General features: G+C 37.0%; 1 protein-coding gene across 2 annotated transcripts; it reads left to right on the top strand.

Annotated features, from left to right (window-relative positions):
- Positions 1 to 59: 59 nt before the first annotated feature.
- Positions 60 to 9,188, top strand: LOC108258242 (theg spermatid protein like). 2 transcript variants are annotated; one of them, XM_053688365.1, is made up of 6 exons: positions 60 to 2,019; positions 2,120 to 2,147; positions 2,226 to 2,282; positions 2,809 to 2,943; positions 5,359 to 5,487; positions 8,129 to 9,188. In XM_053688365.1, the coding sequence occupies exons 1-6, from the start codon at positions 2,001 to 2,003 to the stop codon at positions 8,169 to 8,171; spliced, it is 411 nt and encodes a 136-aa protein (XP_053544340.1). In that variant the 5' UTR covers positions 60 to 2,000; the 3' UTR covers positions 8,172 to 9,188. The 2 variants fall into 2 exon arrangements, with proteins under 2 accessions (XP_053544340.1, XP_053544338.1); XM_053688363.1 differs by adding exons at positions 5,833 to 5,974; positions 6,103 to 6,234 and having other exon boundaries at positions 60 to 2,943.
- Positions 9,189 to 11,042: the final 1,854 nt, after the last annotated feature.

The following is an 11,042-nucleotide window of genomic DNA, read 5'->3' as shown; positions in this document are numbered from 1 at the left end:
TCCACAATATCTGCCTAAACTTTTATCATCATTTACAATATTATTATGGATCATTTACATGAAATGAACTGTACAAAATAACTAAAATGTAATTTATTTTAGTTTTGCACAAGCTTTAAGGCTAACAAGTAAGGGAAACTTCTAACCATCAGTTTAGCATCAAGCATGTCATGTGTCTAAATCATCACACAAAAGCTGCCTCAGGAACACCGTTACTACGAAACTTAAAAGAAGCACAAGTGCTGCACAAGTGCTGCAGTGTGATGAATCCTGATGTGAAGCTGTTGTTTTTCAATAACAGCACATCCTAAAGAGTGTTATTCCTCCTGTACAACAGCAACATTTAGCGTTCATTCCTGTTATCACCTACTTGGTGATAACAGAGGAAAATAATCAACAATGCAATCATGTGATGCATCCCAACAAGAAACAGAGAGCCGTCACCCTGAGGCTGATTACTTTCCAATAACAGTATGTTGGGGTTTTTTTTACTGTTCTTATTTCTTAGCTATTTGTTTATCAATTTTTATTAATTAAATAATGAGATGTACCACTTTTTTTATAGCTAATAGTTTCTAATTTTATTTAATAAGCTTTATCCAAAAAGAAGTTTATTTAAAATTTATGTAAAGTGTCTCCAGAGTCACCACTCTGTAAGAGTTGGAGCTAAAATAGTAACTCCAAGTTTTCCACCACAAGAAATTCTTCAGGATGATGGCTGTTGCGCTTTATGTTTTCTCAATAACAAGCTGCATTTTTTTGTCTCTTTAACTTCAAGAGAAACTGGGGGAACGACTGTTTGTAGCTGTTATAAGTCGTAAATACACTTTGGGACGTGCTGTAATTGGAAAATAATAAACTTTGGGGTGATAACAGTAGTTGGGCTGTGTAACACTACATTTCATCAGTTAATTTCCTACAACAGTATGCACTGATGTATTTTATTCCTTAAAGCCCGTTCACACCAAGAATGATAACTATAACTATATAGCAGAATGATATCGTTGGGATCACTTTCAGAATGATATTTTCCAGCTGATAAACAATAAAACACTGACAGCCAATCAGAAACCATTTTGAATTTAAAGCGTTCGTGCATTTACAATGGCAGACAACATTGCGGAGAAGCTAATTGCTGAGGTCGAAAAAAACCCTCCACTGTTTGACAAGTCAAACCCCCTTTACAATGATACTTTAAAGAAAACTGATATATGGAAAACAATTGGTTACACCCTTGGAATGAATGGTGAGAAATATTAACAGAGATGAGATCATAATGCCAGGCTAGCAAACAAAATTACCTCAAGTATCCAGCGCTAGTTTCGACAACATTGTCCTGCTCACTTTGAAATTACAGTGAAAAAGACTAGGTGTTGTTTTTATTCCACTACATTGACTACGTTAGCTAAATTCACTGTCTAGGTAGACTGTCTTCTTTCACGATGTCCAGGACGCCTTGAAACTGAGATTGACTCATACGGAAGTATGAATAAAAATTGTCTTCAAAGACAACAACTCTCTAATCAGAGTGACAGATTCTCCCAACTCCTCTCGTGTTCGAAGGATATCACGTACCAAAAAGTGTCTGGTTTTCCTTTGATGTTTTTGTGTAACATAAATCATCAGCAGGTCATCTACATCCATTTTCACTTTAAAACCACAGCTCTAGAGCTAAACAGACCGTTTTATCGTTCGTTAGTGAGGACGCAAATATAGTTATCGTTATTGTCCTTGGTGTGAACGTGCCTTTACACTATCAGCTACAGATTTTATATTTATTTTGGATGAAATTTTCTGATTTCACTGCAACCCTACCTGATTGAAAATCAAGCTCAGCTTTCCCCTGCATCACAGACACACAAATGAGAGCACGGCCTTCTATTGTAACTCCATGCTACTGGATCTGTGCTACTCAGAGCCATGTGACACCAGTAGCTCAGGTAACAGGCACCGTGGAAACGCTTGAGAGTTCCACTCGCTGATTCTGCCACCTGAGGAGCATGGCGTCTCCGAATACGAGTAATGTCTCTGGGTGATAGCTAACATATTCTTACTGTGCAGAAATATTTAACAACATTATGTTTGACATGTTGTAGCTTTGCTTTTTTTTCCCCCACAGGGCATTTCAGCTCAACTCCCTCACCCAGGTAAAGAAGGCGCCATGTTCGTAATTCCTAAGTATGTTACATTGTTGTCTATTGTCGGGCACTGATTTTATTTTTCAGAATCCTGCAGCTCGCTCGGCCCCGAGAATCTAAAACAGTTTGGCTCACAACTCCACAGTAAGTCCTCTAGAGCTTTATAGATATTGAGACCTTGATATTATGTGGGTAAGTCAAATTAAAATCTTTTTTAATTGATTATTTTTGCATTGTTAATTGCCAATAGGTGACAAAGAAGTGCATCATTTTTCTGCAGAATTTCCATGTCATTCAATGGAAGTGTTCCAGCGGTTAGCGAGAGTCCAGATTCCTCTAGAAATTTTTTTATTTGATTTTAATTAATGTGGCACTTTTAATGTTTTCATTTGACTCACCATTGTATAAAGGATTTAGCTAAAAGTACTTGAATTACTTAAATTGCAAAAACGTCTGATAACATTTTCGCTTTGTCATTATGGATTATTGTGTGTAGATTAATATCAAATAAAAGTACATTTAGTCCATTTTAAATGAAATCTATAATACAGTAAAGTGTGCAAAAAGTGAAGGAAATGCAAAAAGTCGACTCGAATAAGTGCGCCTTGGTAAATTCTCAGATGCACCCGGTTTTCCTGTGTGTTTGTGTACATCTACATTCACACTGTAGGAAGGTGACTTGGGGCAACCAGGAGACAATATGGTCGCCATCCAGGACAGCATTAATAGCCGTACCAACAACAAGGATTCTGGCTCTGTCACAACCCAAAAAAGATTTGTCTGCCCTCAGTCAAGACCTGCTTAGGTAACTAGCAGTGTGAGATCATTCAGTTAGTGCTTCAGTCAATATGGCTTCGGTATGATTTGGCTTAAAAGGTGCGCAAAGCTAAAATGTGGTTTCTGTCAAATGCAATGTTAAATCAGTGTTTTGCTAACCTATGAAACCCAATCACGCATGACATACATGACTCTACGTTATGACTGATATGTCGTGTGGCTTCCTGTAAGCAGGATCAGCTTGCTCATAATCCAGAGACCTAAACAGCGTTCAGAATTACACTATAAGTATCCCTTCTTTGTTAGCTACACTATCTGTGTAGCTCCAATCAAGGTTGTTGTTTTTTGGGTGTTTTTTTTTTTTTTTTTGTCTAAATTGTTTCTTACAATGATGAAGTAAATTAAGAAAGCTAAGAGGATACCAAAAAGCTTTTGTCTAATAGCATTTGTCTATTTATCTTTTAGCATTTGATGCATTTTTCCCAGATTTTGCAACATTAACAAGATCACTTACCTTCTGCGGAATAATAGCATAGCGAGAAACTTGTGCTGTGTCTGAAACCGCTCCCTATCTCCTATATAGTGTACTATATCGGGTATCTGCCATTTTGTAGCATTGTCTGAATTCTGAGTGAACAACTTCCTTCCCTACATTCGTTCACTCATTTATACCCACCATGCACTCTGATTTCGAGCATACATCCAATGTACACTCGCCAACGCACTATTTCCTGGCAATAGAATGCAAAAGAAAAATAAAGATGGCGGACGGGAACATCAGAGGTGGCAACTTTTACAAATGTAAGTGTAACTTTTTATTAATTAAAATACATCCATATCGAGATATTTCAAAGTAAATTTATACAGATTATTGGCACAGTATTTATTTTCAGCCACTTAGTTTGCGATTTAACTTTTAAATGACCAACTATACACATCAAATGATAATTGATGATGATTGTTCACATTTATTAGTTAACACATTCACAGTACGGTATTCATATACAAAGAAAAGAATACATTAGAAAATAATATATTGATGACATTTTAATTAAATTAAGGACGGATGGGGGAAATATATAGTTGCATTTGTTTCTTACAGGAGTTAGAAGGATCTATTCATCAGTTATTAAGTTCAGTGGTTTTCAAAGTGGGGGCCGCCAGGGGGCGCCCGGGGGGCCTCAACAATTTGGTGTGAAAAATAAATTCTCACTCTGACAGCCACACACACACACACACAATCAATTCCTAATATAATGTAATGTAAAGATGTAAGATGTAATGATTAATTTTTTTAAAAAGGGAGATATATTCAGAAGTCTATTTTTAACGTGTTTTAAAGACATCTTGCAAAAGGGGGGCCTCGGTCAAATGTTAATGCCATTTGGGGGGCCTTGCCCTGGAAAAGTTTGGGAACCCCTGATTTAGTTAACAGCTGGATGTATTTTGTCTAATATCTTCTTACCGATAGTTGGCATCTTCGAGCTAACAAAGCACGCCTTAAAGTTGTTATTCTTTCTGACATCTGCCTTTTTCACCTAAATTTCACTAAAAGCAAATCTAAGCAGATGGAGTAGATTTTACTGTTTACATGTTTACCTCAGGAGTCAGCTTCAGGACACTGACAGGAAACCCCTCAAAAATTAAACCCTGTGAAAATAGTTATTTTCTACTTTTTTAAAGTGAACAAATAAAATAAATGTCACAGATAGTAGTGTTTTAATTATCTTTTTTATTTTTAAATTTAATAAATATATTTAATAAATATAATAAATAAGCCTAATAGTAAATAAACATGACAAGCAGTTTTTGTTTTCTTTATAAACTAATACAACAAACGTGACAAATGAACAGTGAGAAAATGAACTTTACTGTTTTAATGCAATCCATAATGTCCACGACAGAGTGCTCTCTGACTCATTTCCCTTCACCTCCTCCCCATATAGTGGACTCAAGTGTTATTCTCTATATAGAGAATAGTGAATGAGTGAGCGGTTTCAGACACAGTAATCGTGTGTAAATGACTGTAGCACGTACTCGCCATTTTCCATACCTTAGGAACCACAGTGGAAACTCTCAAACATGTTAGACGAGTCTTAAACCAAGTGTGCTGACACTGAGAGCATTTCATAACGGAGGTTCTGTAAATGCCTACTGGTTTGACTCAGTGCCATTAGCGTGTTATGTTTGTCATTAGCATTTCAAACTGATTTGAAACAGTTACAAAATGACAAACAATGACAGTCTTTATAATAAATGTTATGTCGTAAAAATTGTCAAAAAGTATTTTTTACGATACAATAAATGTAAAACGCGCTTGATTTGAGGCGAGATTTGGCCATGTTGGCGTTCCACACAGATTAGCTTTCTCAGCCTCACGCGCTCTGCTTACTTTTCAGCGCGCGCTCGCTTCTCAACCTCGCGCGCTCTGTATTTCCCTCAGGAAAAAGCACGAGGGGATTGAAGAAGCAAAGAAGAGGAGCGCGTGTGTTCCTTCCAGTACAGCACAGTACGAACATGTCGCGCGCCTGGCAACCCCAAATGTTCGTCACAGGAGCTCCCAGGCAGTGAGGTATGACGTCACAGCGTGGAGTCGTCCAGTGTTTAATACCATTATGACTTATGATTCTTTTGAATGAATCAAACTATGAGAGATTTGATTTATTTGATTCACCAGTGTATTGAAATATACCCTTATGTAATACATCCTGTCAGAATAGTTATATATAGTGCAGTTCTATGCATGTAAACATGATTTATGGAATATTTCAGATTTTAAACTGTCAGTTTATTATTATTGTTAAAATGTGATTCAGTTTGGAGCACATCTTAACCCCTGTTTGAGTAGGGTTGATCTGTGTGTGTGTGTGTGTGTGTGTGTGTGTGTGTGTGTGTGTGTGTGTGTACGTGTGTGTAGCCCCCCTCATACAAAGCAATGTGAGCACAATTGTCCTGTGTGGCACATCAGCCCTGTGGTGCAGAATGCTGTGGCCTCTCCACGCATTCTCCAGCTTGCTCAGCCCAGAAACACACACCCTGAGTACAAGAGCAACCGCCAGGTCTCGCGCACACACACACACACACACACACACACACACACACACACACACACACTAAAACTAACCACTATGAATAGATTACAAATGTAGTGTAATTATAAAACACTTTGTGTGTGTGTATGCTGCAGGTAGAAACATGCATCTCGTGTGCAGCTAAATCAGCTCAGGCGAGTCCAAGGCTTGAGCAGCTTTGTGTGCCCAAAGTGCGAGAGAGCAAACTTTTCTACCAGCTTGGCCATCCTGAGAGTACCATCAGGCCTGTAAGAGAGAGAGAGTGAGAGAAAGTGTGTGTGTGTGTGTGTGTGTGTGTGTGTGTGTGTGTTTCAGTTAAAGGGACACTCCAGCATTTTGAACCCGATCTTCTATCCACTGCATCTGTAATGTTTGTGCGAGTGTGAGATTACTACAGACAAGAATTTCTACACATCATCTTGTAGTGAGAAAATGACAGACAACATGTTTACTCCAAACTCACTCAAGTCTAAGGGAAGCTGTTTAATTATGTCAGTATATTGTTTCATGAATTCTTTAGGTAAATATATTAATAAATTACATCCTCCTTTCATTTTTCTTTGAGAAAGAGAGAAGAATTTGGGTTGTGTTACCAACAAACAGTAGTCTGGGTCTGATTGCCATGGATACCACAAAACCTTTGGGAAATTAAAAATTAACTCCGATTACTTTTGATGTATTACTTAACTGGTGGAAAGTTGGATAAAGCCACATAAAAACGGCTTTGGTGAGATGTTCCATCAATTTTATCTCATTCCAAGACCTTTATTTTGCAAGTGGAATGGTTGTAGTTATGCAATCTACACTGTTTGTATAAATTATGTAAAGAATAAAACACTTGGGGGATTGCTGTTAATACCCTGACCATAACAGCTTAACAGGTTCCTGTTATCAATTGCGTTCTAGCAGTGATATACGTTGACTCAGCTGCCTTTCTTTTTTCTGTCTCTTCAAGTTAATACATTTTATTTTAAAGAATCTTGTCATTTTACAGACAAACGGCAATGCACAATGTCCTCTGATTTAACTCGGATTGTTACAAAGCACTGAGAGTGGACACTGGAGACTCCTTCCAAAAATTATAAATTAATCATCTCCTCAAAGAAAACTTCAGCATATCATCAGTTACACATGTTTTTTTTTCAAAGAGTTAATGTGACACGACCATTATACATGTCCCTTTGAATTCTGACCAATCACAATTGAGAATTCAACAATGCAGTAGTATAAATGTAGTTAGAAAACCACATATTCAAATATCAAACATTTAAGCTTCTTTATATGCTAGTTTGGAGTAAACAGGCTTTCTGTTTTTTTTCTCAGTACAGAGAAATTTTGTTAAATTATTGTCTGTGGTAATCACACATATACTTCACACACAGTAGACACACATGAGTTTAGGTTGAAAATCACTGGCTTGTTTATTTATTTATTTATTAATCTTATGACTATGTTCAGGCATTTACCTTTTGGTAAGGTCCACATCATGAGAGAAATTCATGAAAAATGTGACCTTTTGGAGATATTTGGCTGATCTCTATAAAGAAGCATGCTGTTGGGTGCATGTGCATGAGTGTGGTGCTACAGTATCAAGCCTCATTTATCAATCTTTTAGTATTCACTTGCTTATGTTGATCAAAGATAACCAAATTGTAAACTCATAAATGCAATAAATCCTCCAGTAATGCAGTTCAGCCACTGCAGCGCATCACCTACTATAAGCAAATGCTAATACTTTTTTGTTTTTATAGGGCACCATTGCTCTGTCCTAATTGAACAGTCTTATTTGTCTGATTAACGGATTTTTTTATTGCTTTGTGTTAAGTCATTAATATAAATTTGAAATGCGATGAAACTTGGTTTAAACTTAGTGTAATCCGTATATAAAATCACATTAACTCATCACTAATTTATTATTTGAAGCAGATCTGTCAAAATTTACACAAACTCAGGTGTGAATGTCACCTGAGAAATAGTCTTTTTATGTTTTTCCATATTATCTGGATTTTCACGAACACCCATTTTTTTTTCGTAAATCAAATGATTTATGAATAAATTTGTTCGGCTCCAGTTTGGTAAATGAGGCCTATTGTTAGCTTTAATATGTATGTATTCATAACCAACATTTGTTTTTTAAACCAGGTGTCTAAAGGAGCAAGAAAAGCCACAGCAAGCGCTCGCGTGAGAGAGCTCTCGATCCCAAAGAGCTATATCCCTCCCTGAAAAAAAGAACTAAAGAGACAGAGACCTCATAATCAGCAGCGTTACTGTCATAGTTAAAGAACAGAGAGAGTGAAAACAAGAATAACAGATGGACTTAATAAATGACCACACTAATAAGCATATAAAAGGGTTTCTATATTTTTCTTTTCTTTTCTCTTTTGTGCTTTTGCTGTCTGTAGGCCTCAGACTTTACCTTGGAACGTTTCAGTCTGAAATGGGAAAGGTTGTGTTATTTTAAGCAAAATGCCAGAATGGTAAACACTGCAAACAGGAGAACTTTTCTCAGTCGATCAGTGTGTCTTTTGTGTGTTTTTCACATCAGTTCACACAGCTTTAGTTTCGGTTACGCAACAAGAATGAAGAGTCGGTGTGTGGGGGGAAAAACGTTGCAACTCAAACACAGACCTTCTTTAATAACTTTACAGAGTAAACTGCTTCTGTATGTGAATGTTGATCCCAATGACATTTCTGAATGTGATATAAGTAAGGAATAAAAGAGGACGGGTCATACTGTTGTAGGAAAGTAATCAATGACAGGGTGGTGCGATGCAGCCAATGTGAAGAGTTTTATTCCTCCCATACCACAGCAATTTGTCAACACTAACAATTTCTTTGATTCATTATAGAACATGTTGTACATGTTGTAAAAGGAGACTCCTTTTAAAACTGCTAAATAAACATCTCCTCACAGAGAACATCAAATCAGCAATTACACAATTTAAAAAATAAAATAAAATCTGTTTACTTGGCACATACACCATACAAATTCTGTCAGAGCTGCTATTGTAGAAAATTAATCAACACCCTCTGACCAGTCGGAATCATTTTGCCTCCACCTATTTGTTTTGGATTATTTCCTTAATTCCTAAGGAAAGTTTTTTTCCCGCCAGTTATTTTGTCTTTCACTTCATGGTCATATGGTTTTGTGTAATTGTATAATCTATTTTCTTCCATTTGTTTTTAGTGTTTAAAATAAACAACAACAGTACCAATGACTATAATTACAGATTGTATGTACATTTTATTAAGACAATAATAAACATTATTTCTAGCTTTGATTCTAACATTAAGGCTGTATGTTTTAACAGGTTTACATTAGACAAACTTTATAAAAATAAACATCCAAAACCAAGAGGTGTACAAACTTTTGGCAAATCTACTTATAACGTGCAGTTTCTTTTTCAAACACTAGGTGCCAGCATTATGGGGGGGGGGACAACAACAAAAAAAAAAACACCCAAAACCTCTTTTGCACTCTTTTTGCTCTTTTACAAAACTTTTATTCTACATCTACATGATTGGCAGCGATTTCAAAATGGTTGCACAATAAAAAAAAATAAATTAAGCAAAAGCCTGCGGCCAAAATGAAATATTTTAATACATGCTGTAGTGAGGCTGTTAAGTTACCTGCCGTGCATGTATTAATTACTAAGCAGCAATGGCGTTGATTTTTAATTGCTAAAAGGTAAGATTATATCAATCTAAGACAAAATTGTAGCCTCTGTATCTGACAGGAACTGACATGCCATGAAAACAAGCACAAGACCTGCAGGTCACATCTTCATAAACCACAGATGTTTGCCAACAAATAACATTTTTATTTGTTAATGAACAACGCCCAATCACATGACATGCATATACAGGTCAAGAGCTTCTGGTAATATTCTCCAGATCAGAATAAAAAAATATGACTTTGACTGCAGCATGATTGTTGGTGCCAGACAAGCTGGTTTTGGTGAAGCTGCGTGTATTGTAGCTTCAGATTCCTGTTCCTGGTTGACAGGAGTAAAACCAGATGTGGTCTTCTGCTGTTGTATCCCATACATTTCAAGGTCAGATGTGTTGTGCATTCTGAGATGCTTTTCTGCTCACCATGGCTGTGAGGGGAGAGTGGAGTATAATGCAATGAACAATTATATCTTTATAATTCAATTCACCAAAAAGACCAACCGTCATTTGGGAGTCGAAAGAGTCGGCTCTTAGTGGTGATATAACATGATTGATCTTAAAAAAAAAAAAAAAAAAGAGCCATAATTCATACATAATTCATGCTTGCTGAGTGTTCTACTGCAGTTGAATTTCATAGAGCCCAGCTTTGTGGAATGGCCAGGCAGTCAATTTCCTGTGAACACCTTCTCCCATCTGAGCTGTGGGTCTCTCCAGCTCTTTAAGAGTTATCCCTGGCCACTCGGTTAGGGGTGAGTACTTATGCAAGATAAAGATATGTATAAATTATATGCTAGATCCCGTGAAAATTGGACAGTCCACACCTATATGGCATCGCAGAGGCGTTTACTACAAGCCACAAGCGACAAACCTCTTGCTACCTCAGTGATTTGTTGTTTATTACTGTGAACACAGGGACAGATTTGTGTAGCACCTCTAAATATAAATATAAATTAAAGATTATTAGTCCACATTAAGTAACTGACCACAAATACAGACCAAATGCTATCATATGCTGACTACAAGACATTCAAACACCCACACACTGGGTAGACTGAGCTGGACTGAGTAACACTGCTGATCAGCTTTCAGATCACTAAGACGAGACGAGTATCTTCCTGGAACTGAGACAGAGAGAGAGAGAAACAGAGAGAGGAAGAGAAGGATTTGCATCCAGCTGGCATTCTGACATCTGAATCTCTGTGTCTCATTCATCCATCTCTCTCTCTCACTGATAGGTTCCACATGTATTTGTCTAGTCGTTGTGGCAACACTCAGTCTCGCAGTTTGTACTGCCCAGTCGAGTTCTAGATGGAGATCCAGTCTGTCTCATGCACTCACACACTCTTTCATCACCCATTAGAGGCTCTTATTCAGGATCTAATAT

The sequence above is a fragment of the Ictalurus punctatus genome, chromosome 2, assembly GCF_001660625.3.
Source record: "Ictalurus punctatus breed USDA103 chromosome 2, Coco_2.0, whole genome shotgun sequence".
Classification (NCBI taxonomy): domain Eukaryota; kingdom Metazoa; phylum Chordata; class Actinopteri; order Siluriformes; family Ictaluridae; genus Ictalurus; species Ictalurus punctatus.
This window is presented reverse-complemented; position numbering and strand designations above follow the sequence as displayed.

What these genes read in the sequence shown, in the direction of transcription:
- LOC108258242 (XM_053688363.1), top strand. Translation starts at nt 2,714, where the DNA reads ATGCAAAAAGTCGACTCGAATAAGTGCGCCTTGGTAAATTCTCAGATG. An exon ending in AGGAGCTCCCAGGCAGTGAG is followed by an intron (nt 5,488 to 5,832) that starts GTATGACGTCAC and finishes ACGTGTGTGTAG; the next exon opens with CCCCCCTCATACAAAGCAAT. An exon ending in CTGAGAGTACCATCAGGCCT is followed by an intron (nt 6,235 to 8,128) that starts GTAAGAGAGAGA and finishes TTTTTAAACCAG; the next exon opens with GTGTCTAAAGGAGCAAGAAA.